The following is a 27,011-nucleotide window of genomic DNA, read 5'->3' on the forward strand; positions in this document are numbered from 1 at the left end:
GTGATATGTGATTTCAACGACGAATGGCTACTTGGTCTGTCCACGTTCTCTAACCGTCTTTGCTATCCAGTCTCCAGCTTCAGTTTTCATGTCCTCGAACCCTTTGGCAACACCTTCTCTGTCCTCAACACCCATCTCTTGACTCATCTTGTACTTTCCGCCTAAGCTCGTGACCTTTATCTCAATCCCAATGATATTCTTCCTCAGAAGCTCGATATACTTCTCCGGCGCATCATCCACCTGCCACGGCTTCTGATGTCCCATAATCTCTTCCTCAGCCTTGTTACTCAGATCCCTAATCTGCTTGTCCAGAAACTCGATTGTCGAGTCTGCCTTTGAATCCACATAGACAGTAGCTGTTCCATATACTTGTGCAGCCGCATAGTTCCATGTCGGCACCACTTTCCCACTTTCTGGTTTTGTCTTTGTGTAGAATTTAGGAGTTACGTAGGAATGGTGTGGTGCATTGAATAACACCATTACTTCTTGTTGGAATTGGAATGGGGTTGAGGTGGGAGATGCAGAGGCATGTTCGATAAACACTTTGGCGTGGGGGTTCTGGCGTGCTATGTGACCGCGTAGAGTAGGTAGGGAGGAGTCTGAGGGATTGGGGTCGTCGATTACCCAGGGGATGTGGCTGGTTTGAAGGTAGTGGATTGATGGGTCTGAAGAGCGTAGGGCGGTGGTAAGGAGGCCGAGGGGGTTGGCGGAGAGGAAAGCTTTCAAGGCTGGGATGGAGGGTTCGGCATGGACGGCGCGTAGATACATTGTTGGCGAGATGCAGCTTGGAAGACTGGAGATGGTTTGCTGGTTGGGGATCGATGCTCGCCTGCTCTTTGCTTAGTACAGGGGGTATATGTATTTCCTGCGGGATTAGTGTAGAGACTTTGAGTCACGAAGCAAAGTTACACGCGCAAATCAGAGTCCTAGTTGTCGTTGATAGGGCGTGGGAAGTGTTGTACTTGACCATGGCGCGTCGACTTGCCTCCAAAGGTTAAAGCCATTCGAGAATGAGTAACGGGCATTCGTAGGGCTTTGTGTGGCCGCCGCTGTAGCCGCACTTGCTAGTCTTGTGCCCTACCTCTTGATTGACCGTGGCGGCGGCAGCAGCAGCCATCGCTATCGTGACCTCTTGTTGAGGATACGGAGATTTCTACTGTTTGTGTGGATGGAAGGCGCGACAGGTGGATGGCGCTTGGAGAAGAGACTCCACAGCTCGGAAGAGAGCGTTGCGCCTGCCGACATCTTGTGCTCTACTTGGACTGGTTGACAACCTTGCACAACATTCCCAATACAACTTGCTCATCTTTACTGCTTTTGTGCTATGGAGCAACCCATTCTAACACCACATCTCCCGCCGGAGATCCTTCTTTCCATTTTTCGGTTGCTCGAAGGCCATGACAAAACACTCTTATCAGCAGCTCTAGTATGCCAGGAATGGTTCGAACCAGCCACAGATATCCTCTGGAGAGACGTGCCTCCAATAGCTCTGTCCAAGATCTCATACAAGCGTCGACAGTCCTATGCAAACAAAATTTCCGAGTTGTACTTTAGAAATGTTGACGAAGCCAAATTCCATGCCCAGTACAAGAATCTCAAGTTTCCAAGGTTAAAGTGCATCGGACTTGATATGGTGCGTCTACGGAAGAATCAGAAGCTGCATTTGAGCCAGTATATTGGACCTCGACTGGAATCGTTTTCGTACTGGGGTGGTCACCCGTGCGAAGATGCGCTTGAACGCTTGGAAACCGAGTGTCCTCGGTTACATGATCTTCATCTGATGGAACCTCTCGAGCTGGTGGTTGACCCAGAAAAGTTGAAGAAGTTTCTGACAAATCGCACATCACTCAGGAACGTTGAGTTTGGCAGAGGCTGGGAGTATTCGCTTCCACCAGAAGTACTTGCACATGTCTTGACTCTAGAACATCTAGAAAGATTAGACCTAGTGCCGTTCCTGAGGCCGCATCGGGCGCGAAAGGTCTTTGATCCACCAAACACATTCAAGAATATTCACATACTCCATATCCGACTTCATTCTGAGTCTATCGGGTTATTGGCTGCGGCTGCTGCTACCACTGTCGATACACTATTTCTTGAAGCTCAAGATTCCGAACATGATGTGCTCCAAGCTCTTGAACCTATGAAGAAGTTAGTCCACCTCGAAATCGAGTATCACAACCTATCTCGAGGGATTGAACTGTCAAAGACGGGCATCGCATCTCTCGGAACCTTACCAGAACTGGAAGTTCTTCTAATTCGCACTTGGACCAAGGGGCGCGCCCACTACCACAACATCAGAGCTCCATGGTTGGGAGATGAACAGTTTGCTGAGTTCATGTCGGGCCTGCCAAAAATCCAAAGCCTGGCATTCCAGGTCGAATGCAACATCACGCTCAAATCAATTACTTCTTTGAGCGAGACACATCCCAGAATGTATTGCTGTGATTTGTATGGGACTTTCGACCTCGACGACTGGGCGAGGTCCGGGCCACCAATCTTTCCAGAGTTAAGAAGACTCGCAATGGACGCACCAAACTTGCGAGGACGCACAAGGTGATACGACCTGTCGAGAATCTTGAATATCTACTGACATATCTAAAGAGCATCAAGTACCGCTCTCTCAGTACAAGTAGACCGAATTATCGACATTATCGTGCGACAGTTGCCTATGCTAGAACAGCTAGGCTTCCACGATTTCGAACGAAACATTTTGGCCGATCAAGTGCTCGAGAAATATGCTACACGCATAGGTGGTCATTTCAATGAGCGGCAAGCAAGTGCTTTCCGTCCCTGGAGTTGGATGGAAAAGAACCGTAAATCCTTGCCTGTAAGTGTCCTACCCACGCATCAGGAATCTTATTCATGTGGATGCTAACGCAGTCGTCTTCATCAGGTATCGAGAACAGGTTCAGACCACGCAAACGACATGGAGTTGATCAAGCGTACCGGTCTATCACATATATTCGACATGTACGAATTGAGCCATTGAAAGGCAGTAGTAGTGTTCGCAAACCAAAATTGCAGTCGAAATGCTGTGTTTGCACAACAGATCACAGATGAACTACCGCTTTCTTGCGCCTGGGATTACCTACCCTCGACAATGGCCATCTCATGCTCTGCAGCCGCTGATTGCGTGCCACGTGCGGCAAGTTCAGGCGGAGCGAACCCCGATACAACATTGGCGTATGAATTATTCGAGTCAAGAGCTTGGATGCCAGAGCCAGAAAGCGGAGACCGGATGCTATTCTGGACGCAGTAGTGGAAGCATGGAGATCGCTGCGTGTCGAAGAGGGCAAATGCACTTGTTCAGAGGTCATTGCTGAACCAGGGATTGGGTTCCCTTTGACTTTCAATCACAGACACATCTGCAACACGAGCAGAGTCATGCAAGAACCCGGACATAGCAGGCTCCTTATAGTTCATGAGTTGTATCAAGGGCATGCACATCTGCGACGAGTGGCTGCTTACCGCCTTGGTCACTGACTCGTTCGATGACTCGTTTGAATGACATACCAGTCCAAGGTATCTCAAATCATTTCAGAGGTTCTGATGTCGAATATAGAGAGAGCTGTGCAGCATGACTCGAAGGCCGTGTTTTATATATACCTGGTCAATAATGGTCAACCGCTTTTGCAATGGACAGGGTGACTCGTGAGCAGCTATTGCTTGATGGCTGCAAAAACCCTGTCCTAGTATGACTGCCGCAGTGATTCGTCTCGTTTATGCAACTGCCCAGCAAGGAAAGAGCAAATTCAAGTCAAGATTCAAGGGCACACGACATCAAGGAACCGGGACCTCAAAGATGTGGCTGTGCAAAAACAAAAAGGAGAGTGATGTCATCGCCATTACATGTTGTGGCATCAAACACTCAACCCTGCTATCATCACACCCTTGCAAAAGACAAAATATAACATGCTGGCACGGTAGCAAGATCTTCCCCAGTCACACAATGAAACCATCAATACTTCGAGGCTTGGCCTTTGCTGGACGCAGCAGCAATAGGTGCTGGCCAATCACGCGTCTCAACCATCAATGTACCAGGGCATTCGGACAGAGCACGCGATTGCGTCTAAGAGAGCAGACCAAAGGCGTGACGGCTGAGAACTCGACATCGCAAGGACAGCCTGCGGCAAATCTGAGTCAGGATGTGGGCAAGGAAGAGAAGGAACACTACGAAAGGGTCGTTGAGCACAGCAAGCAGAGTCAGATGCGGTCGCCGTGGATGCGTGAGGGTAGCGATAAGCCGCCTGTTGCGCGTCTGAGGTCGGCTGGTGCAATGGTGAAAGGTGTGATGATCTGATCTGAGGATTATTTGAGTCTCATACTGACAAAGAGGTATAGGCAAACTCCTAACAACGCCTTCTCGCATGCTCAAGCTTATCCTTCCCCTAACCACCAAAGATGTCAACAAAGATCGCAAGGATGTGGAACCTTTGGCTCTCCTTGTGCATCCTCAACAACCCCTCAGCTACCTCGAACGCTTGATCCAATCCGAACTCCCCGTTATCAAGAACGAGAATGGAAATGACAAAATCCCTGCCGTCCACTTCCGCGCACAAGATCTGGGAGAAGAAGCAATTGATCCTGATCACCACGGACGCGATGAGGAAACAGAAGACTACAACTTCGAACACTCGGATGATTTCAAGATTGATGGCAAGACAGAACGCACTGGTAAGCTCAACGAGTCAGGCGAGGTTACGGCACCAAAGCCAGTAAATCCCGCCAGAGAACCCGATCCAGAACACCCAAACTTTGTGCGCTGGTCGCCGAGTACTGAAATTGGCGACTTCATCAGAGATGCTGCAAGAGGAAAGGAGTTCAGTGTTGATATCGAGGGTGCCCCTGAGCCCATCTATGTCGCTGTTCCGTCATTCGCCGACCGTACCTACTACCTGCGCATGCGTCTGCGCAAGACAGCCAGACAGATTTCCGCCCTGGCAGACATCAAGGCCGAGTGCGACAAGCTGGCCCATAGGAGTGCTCAGCGTGTTGCTCAAGGAGGTTTTGCTGTGCTAGTGGGTTGGTGGGGTAGTGTCTATGTCCTCACTTTCCAGACTGATTTGGGCTGGGACGTCATGGAGCCTGTTACCTACCTTGTTGGTCTGTCGACACTGATTGGTGGTTACATGTGGTTCCTCTACCACAACCGCGAAGTCAGCTATCGTTCCGCTATGAACTTTACCGTCAGCAAGAGACAGGACAAGCTGTACCAGCTGAAAGGCTTTGATGTGTCCAAGTGGGATGGTCTCGTTGAAGAAGGCAATCGTCTGAGAAGAGAAATCAAGATGGTTGCTGAGGAGTACGATGTCGACTGGGACGAAGCCAAGGAGGCAGGAGATGAAAAGGTGGCCAAAGCATTGCGCAACGAGCGTAAGAAGAAGCAGATGGCCAAGGATGACGAAGACGAGGAGGGAAAGAAGCGCAAGAAGTCCAAGGAAGAGGACGATGACGATGACTGATCATATCAGCAAGGTTGATTTTCTCATCTGTTTCTCTTATTTCTCCTCGCTGCCACGCATAGCAAGGCGTTTCTTTTTGATACATCGCTTAGAATGTGTAATCCAGCCATGTTTTAGATCAGAGCACCTTGATTGTACTTCTTTTCAGCAGCGAGCCGTCTCTGTTCCTTCTCTTCTTCTCGGGCCCTTCGTTTCTCGGCTCGATGTTCCTCTCGCTTCTGATGTGCCCTCTGACTGCGCCGCTCCCTTCGCTCTTCCTCTTGCTCGCGTAGGGCTTCTTGCTGAAGTTGTGCGTCCAGAGTGGCTCGATCGGCAGCACTCAACATCCACGGTTTGGCCAGCACATCCCTCTTGAACAGCGCCATAGCTTCCCAAGCCGCAACCTCCTCAGTCGTATCCCTGATCACATTACACCTCTTCAACTCCAACTGCTTGACACCTCTGAAACTACCAATCGTGCACTTGACCTTCAGCACAGTCGCAATATCCACGACCTGGCCGTCAACCTTGATTTCCGTGGGGCCGTCGAATGGAGTGTCGATGTCTATATTTGCGACTGTTGTGTTTGAGGTGCTGTCAGGATCGATTTTAGCGGGGTCTTTACGTTCGATCTTGACGTCTATGCAGGCACCACTGCTGTCGTCGAGAGTCAAGATGAGATATCTTGTATGTGGGATCTCTTGAATGGCGACGACAGGAGCAACGAGGTAGACAAAGCGGATGGGGTGGTTCAGACAGAAGTAGACATTTTGACCTGTAAAGGCGAAGAAGAAGACATTGGTCAGCTCAGTTCTCAAGGCAAAGACTTGAAGAATGAAAGGGGAATGGCTACCTTCAAATCCAGGCACTTCGCGCAGAGCGTGCACATCAGCCGCTGATAGCTTCACCCATTTGTTGTAGGTGGGCGAGGCAAAGAAGTATTTGGCATTGTGAATGGGCGCTGCCTGCCACGTTGAGTTGTTGTTCATGTCATATCTTGGTCGTCGTCTGTTCCGAGTTGATTGTTGATGGAGCGAACTCTAATTCCGAGAAGACGCATTAGGGAAGGCACGAAATCATGTGACTGGGTGAACACTGATTTATCCCAATTGGGTACAACCGCCTGTTCTAAACAAATCCCTGTTTCATCCTTTCCTTTGGTATATCACTATTTCAAATGTGTGCCTCGAGTCAGACCTACTGCTTTTCGAATCGACAGACTCTTTGAGCGCCTATTCACATCAAGTATAATACTCGGAGTTCAGCCCATCAATGGTTCGTAGCGGTTGTTTCACGGATCTGTGATCGTCCAAATGGTCTGAGCCGACATCTTTTTCCAAGCACAGAGCTTGCATTCGTTGCCTAGAGCCGTGCGAGCTCGATTCTCAAAACAGTAGTTCCTTCAACCTTGTATTCCCAATCTGGCTTCCGATCCAGCGTTTTAGGAAGTGGAGATGTCATGTCACATAGAACAAGTCAAGTGTGCCGATCTTGCTGTCAAACACTCTGACCATCCACATGCCACGCTGTTCGAAGAATGCTCTAAATAGGCAATGCTGACTCGAATTAAACAAGAGTAATTCATATCGCTTGTCGTCGAAAAAAGGTGAGGATCAACAGGGACAGAGAGCGCGCGGCCGCCGTGACCATCCACGCTTACGCTCACGCTCGGCCGAGTTTGAAAGGTAGGAAGATCCCCCACATGGCGTATGTAGCCTAGCCAGAACTCCTAAAAGCAACCATGAAGAAATCAAATATCGGAGCACTCCGAGTAACCGTGCGGACGGCTCTACCACTTCTGTTCGTGGTGGTGGTGGTGATGGCCATGGTGTTGGCCCTGAGGTGGGCCACCGTACTGCTGCTGGTACTGCGACTCCTGGCGGTGTTCTTTAAACTTGTCTTCTGCCTGGTCCATCCAAGTCAGCAACAGAATACCATTGTGTGATCTTGCCGTCAACTCACCTTCGAGCCCAGGAAAGCGCCGGCAAGTGTTCCGATGATGCCATGGCCAGCCTTGTGTCCAAGCACACCGCCGCCGAGTCCACCGGCTACTGCTCCCATAAGACCACGATCGCCCTCTTGGCCTGCAGCAGGATCGGTGGGGCCATACTGGTTTTGCTGATGGGCGTAAGGGTTGTTGGGGTCTTGAGGTGGGGGGTTCTGGTTGTAAGCTCCTTGTTGAGGGAACTGGTGAGATGGATCGTTAGGTGGGTATTGACCACTGCGTTATGATCAGCTCACTATACAATATAATTGAGACGAGGGATCACTGACTATGCTTGCTGTTGTGGCGGGGCAGGTCCGCCATATTCGGGTCCACCATATTGACCGTGCTGGAATCCACCGTGGGCTGGAGCGCCGTATTGTTGGTTGTACTGGTTATCACCGTACTGGTTGCCGCCATAATGGTGTTGCTGGTTGTCGCCGTACTGAGGCGGGGGAGGACCCTGCTGGTAACCTCCATAACCTTGCTGCGGGGGTTGGTAGCCATACTGGCCCTGGTTTTGATATCCGTAAGGGTCTGACATGATGTGTGGGAGATGATATGTTATGGTTCGAAGTATAGGTGTGTGCAAGGGAAAGCGTTTCGATGTGAATCAAGCTGAGTTCAAATATATACATGGGAAGAGGTCAGATGGGTAGCTCGGGAAGGGTCGCCCACACGCCCTTGGCACATGACGTGGCAGCAATTCATGGATACGCATACGATGGCTTATACGATCCTTTACACATTGCGCTTGTATGGCCTTTGTCAGCATGAAGAACAGCATAAGCCAGACAACATTCGTCAGAGGTCGGAAAGGCGCAGTCGCCTGGTGGCAGAGCATACCTTAAAGCTATATCCGTTGGCGAAGCCTTGTGGCGGTGTCCAGCTACACAGCCTCATCCCAAGATATGCAGTCTTCGAGCGCTAGAGAAGGATCACCTGATATTGTTTTTTCAGCAGGGCGACGACCAAGTGTACTGGAATAGAAAGGTCTGTCTTGCAGCAATATCCACTGGACAAAATAATGACACCCCACTGAGTGCGCGTTCCGAGGGAGCCCACATTGCCGCCGTAATTTGCTGCCGGCCGTGGCTGAAGTTTCAGGGTTTCCTTCCAACGTGCACCACACTGCGCTCTGTCAGAATACCAGTATCGTGCACTTTAGCAGCGCTTACACACCTACACTTCTGGAGATTGCTCCATACTCCTTTCAATGCAGCAGTGAGATTGGTCTTGGGGGTCTCAGACATATCTATCTCATCTACTTGATCACAAAGGATTCGCGATTGTTTACCCAGAATGATCCTTCTACCGAGATACCCTGGACGTGACATTGTTCGATCTCTTCCTTAGAGCATACTTACGGTCGAACACGGCTGAGTTTCATCGAGTACAACTTCAAAGTTGATCGTTGTGGTGGTGTCGTTCAGTACAGACCGACAAAGTCTAGGCTGAACAATCCTTCTTTGACTTTCGTCGTGCATATTCAAATTCGAGTATGCTTAACCGTATCTCTCCAGTCGAGACCAGCTAGGATCTTCTTGACTACTGCAGGTCACCCGCGATTCAAAGGCACCGTCGCATCACGTTTCAGCGAAGGAACTGCTCCGTCATGTTGGTTGCCGCACAGGCTTCGAAGCACCGAAAAGCCTGTTTCACCATCTTTGACCCGCACAAGATTTTTTTGCTCGACGCCGTCAATGCCAAACACCCTGAGTTTGATCACATCTGGAGTAATCTGTCTCAAAATCGATCAGATTCTTATTCATGACAGAAGCACGGTGTCTGACCACGTCTTCATGCGGACCTTGCGCACGATTCTGTTCATCGAGGGCTGCTTGCAGGATCAAGGGCCCCAGATGAACACAGAGGTAAGTTCTTTGGGCCGAAACGAGAGCAGCCTTATTACCCCAGTTGCTATATCAGTATCACGAGGCCTCGCAATCCTTGTAAGGATTTCCTTCTTCTGTTGTTTCCCTCTACTCCGGTCTTCGATCAAGGTACAGTGATACACTATTCTGCTGGGCAGAACCATCACACTCGTTCGATTATACATTCGTCTCTTGCAACAATTTCAAGGCGGCTGGCTGCCATTGCTCCACCACTTCAACCACCCTCTTCAAGTTGTTTTGTGTCCTGGAAGCTTCTGTATTCTGGCTAGAGGTTGCTCTGTCTGCTACCCACACCAAAAATGGACCTCTCTGGCTCAACACCTTACTCACAACCGAGTCAAGACTCGTCACAAGAGAGCGAATTACCTCAGGGCTCCAGACTCTTGATCATCATCACCTGTTCAATAGGTACGTCATCTGCATGGCAAAAGAACCTGATTTATTTTTAACAATGAACAGGTGGAGTGCTATTATTATGCTTCGTCGCATATGTGATACGCCAAATGCGAAGAGGTGCTGCATTAGTCGACGTTCTCAAGCTTCGCCGTCGTAGTCACGCATCTCCCTACATGGCCCGTCCAGAGGAGTATCCTATCTACTATGAGCAGAGGTATTCAGTGCGATCGTCGCGGTATCCTTTGTCGCTCAAAAGCAAGGCCAGATCGAGCAAGAATCTTCCAGGTCTACCAGCACCTGTAACTCAAGCAGGGGCCCAGATGAGCAACAAGCCTCCTAGTATGCTCATGGAACCACACATGGCGTACCTGAAGAGCTCAGATAAAAAATATCTCAATCGTGCTGGTACCAAGAAGTCTCAAGCATCAAATGTTCCGAGCATTTCGGTGCGTAGTGTTGGAGACGAGCCCATATCACCAGTGTCATCGGCGCATCAACCGACCCGCTGGAGCTGGACGAACTCAGAGGCACCATCAACGCCCCGCTTGAACATTGAACGAAAAAGAACATCGAATGGATCCCTCGTTCCAAGTTACAAGCCCGTCGGATTCGGCAACGACTACCAGTTGACCTCGATAAAAGAAGACAGCCTCTCACCTGTGCTGCCGAGATCAAATTCTGTGCCTAGAGGTGGAGTACCTGGCAAAGCCCAAGAGTTCTTGGAAACAGGTGGCACTGGCTATTTGCCACCAAGGGTACCGCCCAAATCCAAGTCAGCTCCCTGGAAGTCGGTCTTCCGCGGCTGAATGTATGCCGATCCTCCTTGAACGACCTCACGCTCCTTTGCCTCATTATACCCCAAACACTCCTTTGACGACTGTACGCTTTGGTTATCAGCACTAATACATTCCCTCGCTGCGACAAGCCACCTATATCGGCTTCGGATCCCTCATCATACAGTACAGCGTAATGGCAGTCCCCTGATCATCACACACCATTTCTTTTGCCAATTCGAAGCCCATCTTTTGGTATATAGCCATATTTGGCACCGCTCTCGAACTCTCGAGATAACACTTCCGGCCCTCGGCATCTGCTTGACGCATCACGACTTCGAAAAGTCCTTTTCCTATACCCAATCCTTGGCACTCTGGCAGCACAGTTACAATATTACAGAAGTAGTACCCTTGGTCATCCGTCCAGAGCTGACGCTGCGCGTCGCTTTGAGCAGCTTTCCTACAGACTCAATTATTAGAGCGAGTTATACAACCCCACTATCCAGGATACACAAACCAGATGTAGTAGCGGCGCACATTCAGGCCGCCTCGACCATACACAGCATTCATCCAGACTTGGTTCAACCACAGCGACCAATCTCCTAACCAGCTCTTCCAAGATTGCGGCGCGGCAGAATTGGTAGGAGGTAGCCAACAGGCAACACCGAGGATACGCGAAGGGGTAGAAGATGAAGGGTCTTTGGCTACGTAGAACAGAGCGTGTTCAAGACCCCATCTACAGCGAATACTAAGCGAGACGCGGTTTCGTGTCGGCGAGAACTTGACAGTGACAGTAATGTTAGAATAGAGCAAACAGTGTCAAGGCGATGCGGATCGTGTAACTAGGAACGGATAATAAAATGGAGACTCAATGTATATATCCTCTTACATTTTCAGGGAATACCCAAGCGAAGTAGGGATCTTCCGCGAAGGCTTTTTGGATACAGTCGACAGCGCCATCTATGTCGCTCTCGACCATGCGGGTTATTTCAACAGGCATCTTGATAGTATACTGGTCTGGAGAGGAAGATGAAAGAGCTTGAATGGACGCATGGCCAACATATACGACGATAAGATAGGCGAGGAAAGGGTTTGGCCAAGAAGAGAAGGTCTACGCGGATCCGCCGATCAACTCTAATGCGGGCATACAATAATTTTTTCTGGCTCCAACAAACAAACAGATAAAATACCAACGTTTCGCGTAGACCGACCCGAGGGTCAAGAGGTGGAAAAAGACGAGCGCGAGTACAACAACTAGACGTGGCTCCCTCCCCCCGAATTGTAGCGTTCCTGGCGCGGCGCGGTAAACTGCCAACAACCATGGCCTTGACGACCGTCGACAAAGGTGTCAAGCCTGCGACAAAGCCAAACACCATGGAAGAACCACCGGACGTCATCATCACACCCTGCGATCCCTGGCCGCGGCCTTACTACCTCGAGGGCGGCCTGCGACGGGTTGCGCCATACCACTACACATACAACACATGGTGCAAGCAACGATGGCGAGGCCGAGAAATCCTCGAGATCTTTGCCGACGAGTTTCGCGATCGCCCAATCGAATACTATACCAACGCCGTCAAGACAGGTGCTGTGCTTATCAACGGTAAGCCTGCGACTGGTGCCGACCACAGAGTTAAGAATGGCGACCTTGTTTCACATACCCTTCACCGCCACGAACCGCCTGTCACCCAGCAAGAGATTGGTATTGTCCACGAAGACGAAGACATGATTGTGATCAACAAGCCTGCTGGTATTCCCGTACATCCATCAGGCCGCTACAATTACAACAGCGTGACTGAGGTCATGCGTGCAGAGCGTGGCCACGGTTTCAACCCTATGCCCTGCAACCGTCTCGATCGTCTGACTAGTGGCGTCATGTTCATTGCCAAACACCGTAAGGCTGCCGACGACCTCACCGAGCAAATCATGGCCCGTACTGTCAAGAAAGAATACGTTGCCCGCGTCATGGGCGAGTTTCCAGAAGGAGAGATCGTCTGCGAGCAACCCATCATGCAAATCAGCCCTAAGCTCGGTCTGAACCGAGTACGCGCCGACGGCAAGGACGCAAGAACAGTCTTCAAGAGACTAGCATACTACCCTGGAGCTGGAGATGAAGGGACTGAGAAAGGCGTAGTCACTCCTGGCATGGAGTGGAAGCAAAAGGAGGGATACTCGATTGTGCGCTGTCGGCCTCTCACAGGGCGCACGCATCAACTGCGTGTACACCTGCAATTCCTAGGCCATCCCATTTCAAACGACCCCATCTACGCCAATCAGCGTGTTTGGGGCCTCAATTTGGGCAAGGGTGAGTCAGAGGCCGACAACGACGAAGACATCATGTCACGTCTAGCCCGCATGGGCAAAGACGAAACAGCAGATGCTGTCGCCTACCACGATGAGATGATGGATCGCTACAAGAAGAGCAAAGGAGAGAAACTCACTGGCGAGAAGTGCGAACTCTGTGGAACAGATCTGTATAGTGATCCGGGGCCGCATGAACTTGGTATCTACCTGCATGCTCGCAAGTATGCTGCTGGAGACGGCAGGTGGTCGTACGAGACGGAATTGCCTGAATGGGCGCTTCCACCTGCCGGGTACAGTGGTCCAACAGAATCGACAGAAGAGTCTGATCCTTTGGCCATTGATCTTAGCAAGCTGGGACTCGCAGCAGAAGGAACGGAAACCAAATAAAGGAAGAAGCTGCCACCATGATTATATGTGTGCAGGCATAGATGTTAGATCCTACACCATACTGTATAGAAAGGCCGAAATAGACTGTTTAACTCTGGGTCAAACTCCTTGAGAAGAAGCACTCTGTACTCACACAACATCCTTACTCTCTATTCTTCTTCCGCAGGCTAAACATGTATAGCGGTATAGGCTAAACAGAGACGAGCAGGAGCGGGGAGGCTCGAAAAACGCGGGGCAAGCGCGATGGTGGGGCTCAGAGTGACGCAGTGTAAATAAAGCTGAAAGGCTTCAACGAGTTTCTGAGAGCCGCAAGACTTTTGAGGCAAGAACAGAAAAGCCACTTTCCTACTTCAAAATGACTATTGGAATCGCAGTCATCGGTAGCGGTAGGCTATTACAACACATGGCAGGAACGAACCGTCGGCTGAGAACAAACCGCATGTGAACAGGCATCTTTGTCCAAGAAGCTCACCTCGTATGTTTCTCATCCCACATAACGACACCACAGCCTGACCAGTGTGACAGCCTGGCATCAAAGCCAACGGTGACCTCTTCTCCCTCAAGGCCACCTACTCCCGCAGCCTATCCTCAGCCCAGAAGCTCTCCAAAGCAGTCGAATCCTCCATCCCCGATCTCTACGCCGAAGATGCTGGCTCAGACAAATCATACGCCAAACTCCTAGAACGCTCAGATATCGAGGCTGTAGTCATTGCCCTGCCCATCCTCGCTCAACCCAATTTCATCAAGAAAGCCTTGTCTGCTGGCAAGCATGTGCTCTCTGAAAAGCCCATCGCAAAAGATCTGGCAACTGCGCATGAGTTGATCGATTGGTACAACAAGAACATCGATACTAAGAAGACCATCTGGGCTGTTGCCGAGCACTTCCGCTATCTTGGTCGTTTCCAGTATGGTGCTGAGCAAGTCAAAGAGCTGGGAGATGTTTTGGGCTTCCGTCTTCGTATGCATGCTTCTGTCGGGCCTGGAGCCAAGTACTACGAGACTGAGTGGCGCAAGAAACCAGAGTACCAAGTAAGAATGACCCCATCCTCTTTCAGCAAAATTCAGTGCTGATTGATAAATACAGGGAGGATTCCTCCTCGATGGAGGTGTCCATTTCATCGCCGCCATGAGACAACTCCTAGGCCAAGAGGCCAAAATGTCACAAGTCGCCGCCTTTACAGCTCAACTTCAACCACACCTTCCTCCCATCGATACTATCAACGCCACCGTCAAGCTCGCAAACGGCCGTTCTGGTACTTTCAGCGTTAGTTTCGGCACCACCTTCTCCGGCGCTGAATACGTAGTCGCCTGCCAAAAAGGTACCGTCGATGTTGGCTTTGACAAGACCATCGTCAAGAAAGATGGCAAAGAGTCGTCAAAGGACTTCCCAGAGGATAAGAATGGTGTGAGGCAAGAGCTCAAGGCTTGGGGCGAGAGTATTTCGCGAGGCAAGGCCGATCCTCTGCAGACTCCTCAAGAGGCTTTGGCAGATCTGGAAGTGGTAAGTCGCTATCTGACAATTGATCGTTTGCTAGTCCCTTTACTGACTTGTATGAATAGCTCGAGTCTATGATCAAGAGTGGTGAAGCTGATGGCAAGGCTATTGAGCTCAAGCTCCAATAAGTAATGAAACATAGTTCAGAATTGGTTGGTCTATCCAAGTGTCTGTTTCATATCTGACAACGGCCTGGCAACGTGATATTGTCTCTCGTGAAGTTGTAGCCCTGATTCGGATCACGCGGCACATTACAAAAAACACCCAGACATGACATGAATCAAAGAAGCCGAACGAAATTTGTGTATGCAGGAAGATGTAAGTGAAAGTAAAGCCATGCCACGCCACGCCAACAGAAAACGCCCAAATGCCTAGGGAGTAAGAATGAACCAACCCGTCCAAAGAAAACATCCTCGTCATCCATTTCTGAGCCTATGATGAGTTATAAGACCCGTTCGTACTCTCATGCCTACTCATACTCCCAAAGCTCGCCTCCGAAGCCGGTGTCTGAGGCGTACCAGGCTCCAGACTCAACTGATTCCTCAACTGCATGATCCAGTCATGCTGCAACAGTTCAGCAGCCGAAGATCGTCTCGCCGGATCACGCTCAAAGCACTTTTTCAAAAAGTCGAGACCAAGCTCGGAAAGCTGGTCGGGTGAGGGAAGTTGAGGCGGGTTGCCTTGGGCAATGTTGTACATGATGGCCCATTCGTTGTCAAGAGATGCCCAGGGACGACGTCCTGTTGCCATTTCGAGGATGACGCAGCCGAGGGACCAGATGTCGACGGCGCCGTGGCGGGAGTTGACTGGTGCGCCGCCTTTGATGACTTCTGGGGACATGTACATTGGTGTGCCGGTCATGGAGTTTTGACGTCCACCGCGGCCGGTAGGGTCAGCTACGAGTGTTTTGCCTTGCTTGGCGATGACCTTTGCGGCGCCGAAATCGACGTATTTGATGACACCATTGTGGTCGAGCAGAATGTTTTCGGGCTTGATGTCGCGGTGGACCACGCCTGCTTCGTGAAGATAGGCAAGACCCTCCAACATCTGAAGACCATATACTTGGATGACAGTCTCGTCTTCGATACGGCCATGCTCAAGAAGACCTGCCAAACTTCCGCCTGAACAGTACTCCATGAAGATGTAAACCTTGTCTCTGTGAGGCTCGATACCGTAGTAACTGACAACGTTAGGGTGATCGAGGACTTGTAGAACACCCATTTCATCGCGAATCTGTGATACGATCGTGGGAATAAGTTGAGGATCTTGGAGTCGAATTTCCTTGACGGCCATAAGATGACCACTGTCAAGGTTGATGGCAGCGTAGACGGAACCAAAGGTACCACCACCAACAAATTGACCTTGCTGCCAACGTAATACAACGTTTCCTGCTGAGGCAGAAAGGTATGTCAAAGCACGATCGGCTTCGTTGCTGTCTTCAAGAACGCGTCCCAGTGCTTGGCGTTCAGCTTCACGCTCCTTGCGGAACTCGTCAATTTGTTGAAGTTGCTCGACCCATTGCTGCTGGACAAGTCTGGAGCTCTCCTCGTCGTCCTTCAGCTTGCTGACGTCCAGACGTAGCTTGCCAGCCATACTCTCTAGTCGCTGCTTCTCTGCTTCGGCAGCAACGTTTGAACGAGCGCCCATAATATCAAAGTGACTGATCAGCAAAGACATGCATCCAGCCACCTTTGCTCGCAGCTTATCGTACTCGGTCATGCTGATGGACAGGATGTTTTGTCCTCGTGTCATCACCATGGCAAATTCAAGTGCTACGACAGCCCAGCGGAAAGTCTTGCGGTCTGAGGGAATACAATCGTCTGCGACGAAGCTGACCCAGTCCAGCGCAAGTCTTGTCATCATTAGGTTGTGGTAAGCACGACGGTTGGGGTCCATGTAAAGCACTGAACGCTGTCCGAACTCAGTGGCGAAAGCAAAACATGTCTGAATAAGTTCTTGGCACTGAAGTCCTTCAGTCTGCTTGCGCACGATCTCAACACTGTCCATGATGGTGTTGCTGAGCTTGTAGGTAGTGCGTCTGATCTTCTGAAGTTCCTGGTTGACTCGTGTCATGTTCGCACGTTGTGGCACTACGACATTGAGATCAAGGTTGATATTGGAAGCAAAAGCGGTGTTGGCATCTCCAAGTCTTTCTTGTGGACCATCAGCGACAAGACGCATGAATCCAGTACGAAGGTCGATGTGGGGTGGCGTAAATCCGGATCTCTCAAGTATGGCACCATCCCACGCGATGGGGTTCTCGGGCTTGAGTATGAGGACGTAAGGGTTGGTGAGATCTTCGATGGATTCTTCAGGGTGGTAGCAGGTACGGAGCAAAGTCTCGATCTCCTTGAGGCGACCGTCTAAGGCTGGACAAGCGATGAAGTACAAGCCAGTCTTCTCCGAATCTGTATCAATGAGGAAATGACCAGAGCCAATAAGTGCATCAATCAAGTCCTGCATGTGGACCGAGTTCATATTGAGACTGTACTCAGTAGAATTCTCGAAGCGTTGACTCAACAAACGAGAGAATCGGAAGATTTTACGTTGGCGCACACGAACAGAGTCGAGAATGTTCTTATATCTCTTGTCCATTTCGGCACCAGCAACTTCGTCGGGCCGTTTCTGCAACTCACGTTCAAAGTGCAACGTCAATCTGGTGAGCGACTTGGACGTCAAGGAACTATATCATGATCAGTGAGAAATTGTAGGAAGGAGAAAATAATGTTGACAAACCTGAACTGCTCAGCAACCTCGACATCACCACCTTCGAGGTGCCTACCCAACTCGTTGCAGAAACCCCATTCCTGTTCGAGAATTTCGGCCTCTTTGAAAGTGTTCTTGTTGGCCATCAACTTCCAGTTCAGCATGCGGAAGTAAAAGCGAACAGCTTCGAGAACGATACGATCAAAGTTTTCGTCAATGCAAGGCGGCAGATCCCAGCCAGGCTCAGGGTGAGCAGCAAGAAGGTATGCCTCCTTGACCTTGACGGCTAGCTTTAGAAGACTTTGGAATTGTAAGATCATTTGCTCGGCCATCATGACACCTTGTTGAGCAGGATCCTTCATCTTCTTGGCATAACCTATACGGACCTTGATGATCTCTTGGACCAGACGTGAAGGGAAATTGATCAAAGTCAACAACTCCTCAATGTATGGAGGCAAGTGGCGATCTGCGAATGACTCGGCATTGGATATGAGAGTCGACTTCGCCTTGTCGATGACAGTGTTGACGACGTGGAAGAGACCATTGGGTTTGTTTTCCTTGACCTCTTTTTCTTCGTCCCACAGTGAGCGAAGACCGTCTTCCTTCAGGATGCGGTCAATAAAGGTACTCTCGTCAATGATGTGACCGTGAGTGTCTTGAAGACCACGTTGGCGTGGCTTGTCGAATGACAGCTCTTGGTTACCGACCCAAGCCTGCAGAATGCCGAGTTGGGTGTTGATCAGATCGGTTGTGTTGTGCCATGACATGACAGCATCGCAGCTGTTGATATAGGCGTCTGATGCGGCGCGCGGATTGGCTTGGACAAAAGACATGCGTGTAGGGTATAATCCTTCGATCTTTTCAATCTTTTGCACAACATCCCGAACTTGCTCCAGTGGAATCTTGCCTGCCTCAGCCTCGCCCTTGATTTCGAAGGCAATGATCTCTTCAATGACAGACTTGATCTTGCTGCGTCCGTCTTCAATCATGCGCCGTTGAGCAGCCAAAGAACGACCGCAGACCTTTGCTCTGACTCCAGTCCAGACCTCCATGATCAATGATCTGTCGCTCTGAGGATCCTGGCCACCAATCAAACGCTTCTTTTCTTGCTTGACAACATCTCCGGTGAGCACGTTGGCCAGCATAGAGTGCCATTCCAATCGCTCGCGGTTCTCTGGTATTTTCAATTCTTCGATCGATGGTTGCATATCTTCGTTGCCGTAGTATAATAACGTCTCTTCGTCATGTTCGTGTTCAAGTACCTCTCCAGCAGCAGGTGACTCGTCGTCGGGTTCTGAGCCGTCGCTATAATCAAGACTGGGTGTTCGCGGCTCGCCAACGAAGAAGTCATCAGGCGGAGCATCTTGACGCAAGCGCTGGACGTATGCCTTCTCTTGAGCGCGGTATTCGGCGTTGGGGTTGCGACGGACACGATTCGTAGATGTAGTGCGTGCACGTTGAGCAGTGTTGTTATAGGAATATTGATGAGGGCGGCGAGCGGGAGCATAGGCGTTCGAGGGCTGACGGACATTCGGCGGGCGTGCAGGGCGAGCTGACTGCGGTGGTATGGGGTGGGTAGACAGAAGCTGAGGAGGCGCCGGATATGCTGCCTCGGGGCTCATAACCGTGTTGATGTTTGGAGGACCGTTAGTACCACCAGAGCCGTTCCTTGCGCGCGAGTGGCTCGACACACTCCAGCCAAACTGTGAGGCAGGAGTCATCTGTCCGTCGGCCATGGGATGGGCGGGTTGGAAATGCATCCTCTGAACGTCAACATCGTCCGGGCCTGTCACGTCGTTGTCCGTCTCGGTTTCGTAGTCTTCTGAGACATCCGTCACGTCGGTACCTGACGAGTCCATGGCACGCACGAGGTCGGGGCGTTCATTTTCCTCCATAATGGGCGATACCAGAGGAAGTGCTGAGGCAGGAGCAGGAGCTGGAGCCGACGAGTCCATCTGAACCATGTTCAACGCCAAGAAGAGGCGAGATCCTGCAGGTTGTGCGCGGTAGATCGGTTTTCCTGGACTCTGAGCCGTCACTACCTACTGCTACTTGCTGCTCTTCGCTTTGAAGCGATGCTCGTCTCAGTCTCGTCAGAATATCTCGCTGGAGATGATCTCGCCTCAACAAGCGGTTTCCTTATAGGCGCCGCCACACCCACCAATAGGATTTACCCAAACAGGTTGTGTCTGTGCCACGAGGCTCCACTGCATCAGCCACACATCCCGTCATTATTTCCAGATCACGCAAATGCTCGGAGGTCCATTTGACACTTCTTGTTCTTCTCCATCATGGAGTAATGGAGTGCCAACAGAGCAATCGTCTTTTCATTACGTGCTGTTCTAGAATACAAACTTCGTCTCAGAACCATCAACAGTGCCTGCCAAAGCAGCAAAGATTTCAAGAACAAACGTCCTACTCTTGAATCAAGACTTCGACCAATATTGCCCTATACAGCTTTACACAAAGTTGCCGGGAGAGTTGGCAGATTCAACCGTGTACTTGACAGGAGGGTTGGCTCCAAGAGGTGTGTGCTGTCCGCGTGCCATGCCCTCGTCGAAGCGCTTGACCGGCGAACCAACCTTGGTGGGAGTCGACGCCTTCTCGTGTTCGTCGCTTGAGAGGCTACGAACATCGCCGTGCTGCACGTCGCGCATCACCTCTACGTAGTCGTACTATGATACCTGTTAGTCGAGTTCCATTGAACAAGTGAATGCTAGACATACCGCAAACTCTCCAATCTCAACGTCGTCGATACCCAAGTCCTCCTCTTCAGGGGAGGCACGGAGTCTGAACGCAGTCAAGTACTTGCCGATGAAGTCCATGGCGTAGAGTATGATGAGGGAGCCGAAGAAAGAGTAGGCACCACCCGTGACGCCGCCAGCCAACTGAATGCCAAGCTGACGATAGTGGTGGTTGAGCCAGCCGCCAGGGATGACGGTGACGCCGTCAAGATGAGCGATGTAATCCCTGTAAGTTATCAGTAAATGAGCATCGGCTCTTACTTTGGATCACTTACGCAGCAAACAAGCCAGTAAGTACATCACCGATGAAACCGCCAACAGCGTGCACGGCAAAGATATCCAGAGCATCATCGCAGTTCATGAGGTACTTCAGCTTGGTTGCGTAGTTGCATCCAATTCCCGCAACCACGCCAAAAACAACAGCTGCCCAAGCAGGGACATAACCAGAGCCTGGAGTGATGGCGACCAATCCGGCCACAGCACCACTGCAGAATCCAACAGTCGACCACTTACGCTCAAGACGAAAGTCCAAGAGACACCAAGTGATACCACCAACAGAAGCAGCTAGGTTGGTAACAACAAGCGCCATGACAGCACGCATGTTGGCTGCCAGTGCTGAACCAGCGTTGAATCCAACCCAGCCGAACCAGAGAAAGACTGTACCGATCACAATGTGTGTGACGTTGTGAGGGCGGTAGTTGAGTTCGTGTGTGCCGTGGCCTTTACGATGGCCCAACGCAAACGAGTATGCCAGTGCAGCGCAGCCAGAGGAAATGTGCACAGGGGTGCCGCCGGCAAAATCCAGGTATCCAAGAATGTAGAGCCAGCCTGAAGGGTTCCAGGTCCAGCAAGCGATGGCATCGTAGATGACGGTGCTCCAGATGAACATAAAGATAACGCAAGGAAAGAGGCGGCCACGCTCAGCAACAGCGCCAACACCAAGAGCAACGCTGTGTCGGTCAGTCTCTTGTCTTGTCCAAGGCTTGCTAGTGATCAGAATACTCACGTAATGGCTGCGAACATTCCCTGGTACACGGCGTACAGAAGATCCGGGATTCTGTTGCTTCCCACCGAGGGCTGAGCAAGGACGTTCATGAAGCCGAAGTTGTCGAGAGCGCCCATGAATTTACCGGCCTGGTGGGAGAAGGCGAGAGAGTAGCCCCAGAAGAACCACTGGAAGGAGATGACAGCGGTCGCCATAATCGAAAGCCAAATGAGAGAGAGGGCCGACTTGCGTCTGGCCAGGCCAGAGTAGAAGAATCTGCGGTTGTTGTCAGCATACTGTGCTCAAGGTATTGAAGGATAAACATGCCCCACGCCTGGAATCATCAAGAAGACCAAGGCGGTGCAGATGATCATGTAACCAATGTCACCGCTCTTCACGGACGTCAGCACCGATCTCAACGACATGGCTTTGTATGGCTGCGCACCTCATAGTAGATGTTCAGGTTGACATGCAGCGAGTCGCCGCCAGTTGCGGTGGTGCCATTGTAGGGGACGAGAGGGACGTAGTTGGTGTCCGACTCGCCAGGACCGGTGCCGCTCATGATGGTGTAGAAAGGCTGATGATAATGCGGTTCCGATTCTGCCATTCGATGTCAGTGTCTCGTTGGCAACGAAAATATTCTGGAAGTGCGCACTCGCTTGTTTCGCTGTCTCCGAGAGTTTCGAGGTGTTGTGAAAGTCGGTTCCGCAGTGACTCGCGCGCTTATTATCGAAAGCCAAGTGAGTGATCACAAGCGTACAAGCTCGCACGAGTGAAACTACCAATGTTGAACTAAACTAAGGCGATTGTTGCGAGTGAACGGATTGCAAACAAAGAGTGGACTTGCCCTTGTAACAAAGGACTTTTGAGAGTATGTGACAGAAAAGTGATTGGTAGACTCGAGGGAGCGGATAAAGAGAGGTGCAGCTTACGCATGCAGTCATCCACCACACTTATTAAGGGTAAATACATTACATCTGATCCTGGAAACAAGGATACTATCACGCTCACTGGCTTATCTTTTTCCATTCCCTCGGGTTGACATGGTGATGGACTGCTGTGGAATGTTGGTTCCTCATGTACATGGATGAGACGGTCTTCCTTAATGATAATGATCTACCTTCTGATCTCGTATAGACCATGTCTACAGAGGATATGAAGAACAGGATCGTGTGTATGACATGGTTGGTGACAATACTTGGCCTCGGTCTGTGGGACGTGGAACGATTGAGCTATTACAGCCTCGATGGGTGGACAGTCTTGGTGATGACTTGCGAATCGTGGGTAGTCGGCTTGCATGTAGCATGAGCAACGCACTGCTTTCTAAAGCACATAGAGCGCTACAAATCAAGGTGTTGTTCAATAGAATTTCTCAACCCGATCCTCGATGGGTGAAGATGGATGAGAGGTGATTCCCAGCTGTGAATCGGGCCCGATATGGGTGGTCCAAGCTCTCCCCGCATGACGCAGTGTCAAAGCGACGGCGCCGAAGATTCGCGCTTCTGAACTTCTTCTCGAAAAGCTACTTCGACACTCAGACATTCGCTATACCAAACTTGTAATCGGCAGACAATGGCAGAATCAGAGATTCCAGGTCGCGGAGTGCCTCCGCCCAACGACGGACTATCAGCTGTGCGCGTTGTCTTTCCGACTTCTGAAGAAGAATTCAAGAACGACATTCGCGTCTCATTCGACAAGCTCAGCAACAAGTGGGTTCTGGAAGAGGACAACGGCGACGAGTACGAGTGGAACCCGCAATATCAAAAATGGGTACCTTCGGTCGACGAGGCTCTCATGCAACAGCAAGCGTCCATCTATGCCATGAAGGACGTCGACGAGACCGCTCCAGCAATCGACAACAAGAAGCGCAAAGCAGACATCAAGGCCGCCAAACAGGACAAGAAGCCCAAACTCGATCGCCCCAATAGCGCCGTCTACGTAACAGGCATTCCATTGGACGCAAGCATTGATGAGATCCACGACGTTTTCAAGAAGTACGGCATCATCGAGGAGGACATCCACACAAATCTGCCCAAGATTCGCATGTACGCAGATGAAGAAGGCAACTTCAAGGGCGAGGCAAAGGTCATATACTTCAAGCCCCAGAGTGTCAGTTTGGCCATTACCATGTTGGATGGCACCGACTTCCGCAAACCTGGAGACGGAGATCTACACGTCGAACTGGTCGATGATTCCTACTCCAACCGGAACAAGGATCAAGCGGACAAGAAAGAGCAGAAGGAAGTGTCAGTCGAGAACATCAAGAAGAGACGTCCCAAGCAAGACCGCTACTTGGCCATTGAGAAGACAAGACAGATGAATGCGTGAGTCCAATACTCCTGAGCAATCTGTTTTTTGAACATTGTACTGATATTCCACACAGCCGCCTAGCAGACTGGGATGATGATGACCCCAGTGTTGTCGCTCCTCCGCCGAACCCCTCAAAGTACGCCAAGCTGGTTGTTCTCAAGCATATGTTCACCCTTGAGGAACTAGAAGAAGACGCTGGCGCTCTGATTGATATCAAAGCCGACATTCGTGACGAAGCTTCCAAATACGGCGAAGTCACCAACACTGTCCTGTATGACCTCGAACCCCAAGGCGTCGTTACTGTACGCTTCAAGGAAGCAGACTCCGCTGCGCTTTGTGCCGAAGCTTTCAATGGTCGCTGGTTTGACAAGAGGAAGGTCATCGCCTACGTACCACAACATCGCGAAGACTATGCAAAGAGCAAGGGAAGTGGTGAAGATGGTCTCCAAGATATCGATGAGGATGAGCCCGATGATGATGACGACGAGAAAGAGCGCGTTGCAGGATCTGCCGTTGAAGGCCATCGCACATTAGAAGCTGAAAGAGAGAAGGACCCTGCTGCAGAAGCACAGAACGTGCAAGACGGCGGACTGAAAACAAATGCTTAGTTCACTACATTAACCAGCGAGGCGTTTGGAAAGGTCAGGGGGTTATGGATCTTTGTTAATAGTTAGCGGTTCTCCGACCATGCATTAAAACCGGCGTTTTCGTATCTTTTACGATGTTGCTTTAGGTCTACATATAACATTGTATTTCATGCTATTCATGATTGCTATACACACAATATAGAGGCATTACTACTACTAATATATACCTATTAAGTCTAGTATAGAGATCATTACCATGACTTTTAGTAGGTAAATCTGCCGGTTTTCTAGCTTATATAGTATACTTTTCTATACTACTTTTTTACTAGCTATATACCTAGTCTAGGTTCTTTATAGTATCTAAGATAATAAATTTACTAGCTTTATAATAGTATTAATAGACTTATAAATAGTTAATAATAAATTAAATGATAGGATAAATAATTATACTAACCTAACTAGGAAATTTATATATCTCCGGCTAAACTCCGATTTCTTGGCATGCCGGCATATGCAAGTCTAACCTAGCTACTTTACTATTCTTTACCTCTTTAACTCTACTAATCACGGTTTTTACTACTACTTTTACTATTTTTACTTCTTCTAAGGCATCTTATAGCCTCTAGATTAAGGTTTCTATTTAGGTCAGTACTAAAATCCTTCTAGTATCTGGAATCACTATTACTATCCACTTAGTACGCTTAGAACTACGTGTTATGCTAGTGTCCGCATGCGGCATAACACGCTCTTCTTCACACGCGCCTTCTCTCTTACTTCATTCCTTCGGTTGGTCGTAGCTGACATGGCTAGATCTCAAAAAGGAGCGCATGCGCAATGCCGCGTCCGGTGGCCCGTAACTTGGTCAAGAAATCGCTAGTATGTGGGCTCCTTTACTAGTATAAATATCAACTCTCTACGCGTTTCCCCTTCCTTCCACGCGCCGTCGCTTGCGCCTTTGCTTGGGTCTTTCTTCCAGTCGATAAACATCGACTTCACTATTGCATGATGCTGACTTGACTACCTGTAGGTCGATGAGATCTGCGCACATCGCCTTGATGAGGCAGGGGTAAGTGACCCTGTCCTTCCTCCAACGCTCGACGTTCACATATGACATTCAACCTTCAAGCAACTAATCACTTCCTACATCGCAGTTTGAGCAATACCTGATCAAATGGAAGCATGACGTTCCATCACAAGCCGTCGTATCATGGCATTACCTCAACGATTTGGCGTCCATTGCAGATTCACTGCAGGTTTACATCAACAACTTCGTTGTGAATCTCAAATCAGGATACGGCAATGGTTCACTACAACTGCCTCCTGCCGAAGTTTCCTCATTGAAGCGTAAGAGCCCCCACGATGAGAGTCCTTCAAGCCGCGCATCGTCTCTGGATACTTCCACCTCCACCTCATCGTCAATCCCGACGCCACTCACCTCACAGTCAGAAGTCTGGAATGGTGTCCTGCTTAAGAAGTCTGGAGATATTTATCCGCATTCCCTGGCTTCTGGTATTGATCATATAGACGCAACCACGGTGCCCACACCAGCAATGCTCTCTACCGCAAAGGCTCATCTTGTCGATGGTGTCAAGCAAGGTCGCAAGTTCATCCGCCGGCAATTTCTGGAACAGCTGGCACGCATCCCAGGTCCTCCGGTTACATTCGTCAACGAAGTAAATAAAGAGACACCCTCTCTTGATTTCACCTACATCCAGGACTATGTGCTTGGCGAAGGGGTGTCTCGAGATGATGCGGACGCAGTGAAGATGGGTTGCAAGAAATGCCGGCCGGATATGGGAGGCAACAAAGGATGCGAATACACTGGAAAATGTGACTGCCTGGAGTTCGCCGCGCCTGATGAGTCGCGTTGCAAGGACGACGAGCAGAGGGAACACTACGCAGCGTGGAGAAGTGGAGAGGCAGATTCGGAAGGCCTACCCAAGCGATTCCCCTACAGGAGAGATCACGTAAACAACCTCTTCGTGTTGGACTCTTTCTATCTGGACAGCAGAAACGCAATCTATGAATGCAACGAGCTGTGCAGGTGCGGCCCAGGATGCAAGAACAGATTAGTTCAAAAAGGGCGAAAGGTGCCACTCGAAATCTTCAAGACACGAAAGCGAGGATTCGGTCTTCGCTGTCCTATCGATCTCAAAAGAGGTCAATACATCGACAGGTATCTCGGCGAACTCATTACCGACAGCGAGGCCGATGCTCGCGAGGAAGCTGGCGACTTTAACAAGGCTTCTTACATGTTCTGGCTCGACAAGTTCGCTGGAGACGAGGATACACCTGGCGAGCTCCATAGGAGTGATTGCTACGTGGCTGATGGAGAGAAGATGGGAGGTCCAACTCGGTTTATCAACCACAGTTGCGACCCCAATTGCCGCCTGTTCACCGTGAGCTACAACCGATTTGACCGAAGAATCTACGATCTGGCCTTCTTTGCGCTGGAGAACATTCCTGCTGGCACTGAACTTACGTTCGACTACATGGATCCGGAAGAGGGAGAAGCAGGTCAAGCGGCAAACGATGACATGGACGAAGGCGGTGTTGCTGTTGACTGTCTCTGTGGTGCGAAGAACTGCAGAGGCAAGTTGTGGATGTGAGATGGCTCGGCGCGCAATTCTTGTGCGACACGTCTCGATACGTGGTTCTTGTGTCATTCGAAGAGCGTTGAACGCAAAAGCTAGGAGCCTATTCGGGGTTTTCTCTTTTCTTTTGTTGCAATGAATGGACTGGGGTGCTTTCAGACGCAATCATCTTGATCAGCATACATACTCGAGAAGGTAGCATATCATAACGTACCAAAAGCACATCTGAATCGGTCGGTTGAGTCTCTGTTCTTGCAATGGCTTGGATCAAAGTGCTTCTCACAGTGTGGTTGGGCATGTGTATTGAGTACAACTGGATGGGAAGGCATCAAGTATGCATCGGAGAGGATGCCATCGCTCACCTTTGTGTTCCAATCAACCCCAGACGCAGTTCGGGTCGCGGATCAAAG

At 50.2% G+C, this 27,011-nt stretch overlaps 13 protein-coding genes across 13 annotated transcripts; 7 read left to right on the plus strand and 6 right to left on the minus strand.

Annotated features, from left to right (window-relative positions):
* Positions 1-27: 27 nt before the first annotated feature.
* On the minus strand, positions 28-768 carry M437DRAFT_53386 (negative transcriptional regulator; the record flags this gene model as incomplete). The annotated part of the gene is made up of 1 exon (XM_041022523.1): positions 28-768. One exon carries the CDS (start codon positions 766-768, stop codon positions 28-30), a length of 741 nt encoding a protein of 246 aa, XP_040878033.1.
* A 556-nt stretch (positions 769-1,324) lies between these two features.
* Positions 1,325-2,557, plus strand: M437DRAFT_53140 (uncharacterized protein; the record flags this gene model as incomplete). Its single annotated transcript, XM_041022480.1, has 1 exon — positions 1,325-2,557. One exon carries the CDS (start codon positions 1,325-1,327, stop codon positions 2,555-2,557), a length of 1,233 nt encoding a protein of 410 aa, XP_040878034.1.
* A 1,392-nt stretch (positions 2,558-3,949) lies between these two features.
* On the plus strand, positions 3,950-5,462 carry M437DRAFT_53117 (uncharacterized protein; the record flags this gene model as incomplete). Its single annotated transcript, XM_041022477.1, has 2 exons — positions 3,950-4,286; positions 4,336-5,462. The coding sequence occupies 2 exons, from the start codon at positions 3,950-3,952 to the stop codon at positions 5,460-5,462; spliced, it is 1,464 nt and encodes a 487-aa protein (XP_040878035.1).
* Positions 5,463-5,575: 113 nt separating this feature from the next.
* On the minus strand, positions 5,576-6,430 carry M437DRAFT_53335 (uncharacterized protein; the record flags this gene model as incomplete). Its single annotated transcript, XM_041022511.1, has 2 exons — positions 5,576-6,216; positions 6,295-6,430. 2 exons carry the CDS (start codon positions 6,428-6,430, stop codon positions 5,576-5,578), a joined length of 777 nt encoding a protein of 258 aa, XP_040878036.1.
* An 800-nt stretch (positions 6,431-7,230) lies between these two features.
* On the minus strand, positions 7,231-7,969 carry M437DRAFT_86312 (uncharacterized protein; the record flags this gene model as incomplete). Its single annotated transcript, XM_041028431.1, has 3 exons — positions 7,231-7,347; positions 7,404-7,662; positions 7,716-7,969. 3 exons carry the CDS (start codon positions 7,967-7,969, stop codon positions 7,231-7,233), a joined length of 630 nt encoding a protein of 209 aa, XP_040878037.1.
* Positions 7,970-9,128: 1,159 nt separating this feature from the next.
* On the plus strand, positions 9,129-10,522 carry M437DRAFT_67782 (uncharacterized protein; the record flags this gene model as incomplete). Its single annotated transcript, XM_041024999.1, has 3 exons — positions 9,129-9,299; positions 9,590-9,728; positions 9,780-10,522. 3 exons carry the CDS (start codon positions 9,129-9,131, stop codon positions 10,520-10,522), a joined length of 1,053 nt encoding a protein of 350 aa, XP_040878038.1.
* Positions 10,523-10,645: 123 nt separating this feature from the next.
* Positions 10,646-11,489, minus strand: M437DRAFT_53031 (acyl-CoA N-acyltransferase; the record flags this gene model as incomplete). The annotated part of the gene is made up of 3 exons (XM_041022462.1): positions 10,646-10,949; positions 11,007-11,269; positions 11,379-11,489. The coding sequence occupies 3 exons, from the start codon at positions 11,487-11,489 to the stop codon at positions 10,646-10,648; spliced, it is 678 nt and encodes a 225-aa protein (XP_040878039.1).
* Positions 11,490-11,863: 374 nt separating this feature from the next.
* M437DRAFT_76975 (DRAP deaminase) lies at positions 11,864-13,180 on the plus strand (the record flags this gene model as incomplete). The annotated part of the gene is made up of 1 exon (XM_041026721.1): positions 11,864-13,180. The coding sequence occupies one exon, from the start codon at positions 11,864-11,866 to the stop codon at positions 13,178-13,180; it is 1,317 nt and encodes a 438-aa protein (XP_040878040.1).
* A 355-nt stretch (positions 13,181-13,535) lies between these two features.
* On the plus strand, positions 13,536-14,803 carry M437DRAFT_86316 (oxidoreductase-like protein family; the record flags this gene model as incomplete). Its single annotated transcript, XM_041028432.1, has 5 exons — positions 13,536-13,566; positions 13,630-13,655; positions 13,706-14,209; positions 14,265-14,681; positions 14,741-14,803. 5 exons carry the CDS (start codon positions 13,536-13,538, stop codon positions 14,801-14,803), a joined length of 1,041 nt encoding a protein of 346 aa, XP_040878041.1.
* Positions 14,804-15,107: 304 nt separating this feature from the next.
* On the minus strand, positions 15,108-19,003 carry M437DRAFT_52852 (MAP kinase; the record flags this gene model as incomplete). Its single annotated transcript, XM_041022429.1, has 2 exons — positions 15,108-17,358; positions 17,412-19,003. The coding sequence occupies 2 exons, from the start codon at positions 19,001-19,003 to the stop codon at positions 15,108-15,110; spliced, it is 3,843 nt and encodes a 1,280-aa protein (XP_040878042.1).
* Positions 19,004-19,840: 837 nt separating this feature from the next.
* On the minus strand, positions 19,841-21,672 carry M437DRAFT_53218 (ammonium transporter MEP2; the record flags this gene model as incomplete). Its single annotated transcript, XM_041022489.1, has 6 exons — positions 19,841-20,056; positions 20,108-20,351; positions 20,401-21,075; positions 21,132-21,406; positions 21,434-21,502; positions 21,556-21,672. The coding sequence occupies 6 exons, from the start codon at positions 21,670-21,672 to the stop codon at positions 19,841-19,843; spliced, it is 1,596 nt and encodes a 531-aa protein (XP_040878043.1).
* Positions 21,673-22,754: 1,082 nt separating this feature from the next.
* On the plus strand, positions 22,755-23,893 carry M437DRAFT_14300 (uncharacterized protein; the record flags this gene model as incomplete). The annotated part of the gene is made up of 2 exons (XM_041018757.1): positions 22,755-23,434; positions 23,494-23,893. Coding segments are annotated over 2 exons (1,080 nt in total), but the record flags the coding sequence as incomplete, so codon positions are not given.
* Positions 23,894-25,341: 1,448 nt separating this feature from the next.
* Positions 25,342-26,616, plus strand: M437DRAFT_52886 (SET domain-containing protein; the record flags this gene model as incomplete). The annotated part of the gene is made up of 1 exon (XM_041022435.1): positions 25,342-26,616. A coding segment is annotated over one exon (1,275 nt), but the record flags the coding sequence as incomplete, so codon positions are not given.
* Positions 26,617-27,011: the final 395 nt, after the last annotated feature.

The sequence above is a fragment of the Aureobasidium melanogenum genome (genome assembly GCF_000721775.1).
Source record: "Aureobasidium melanogenum CBS 110374 unplaced genomic scaffold scaffold_17, whole genome shotgun sequence".
Lineage (NCBI taxonomy): Eukaryota > Fungi > Ascomycota > Dothideomycetes > Dothideales > Saccotheciaceae > Aureobasidium > Aureobasidium melanogenum.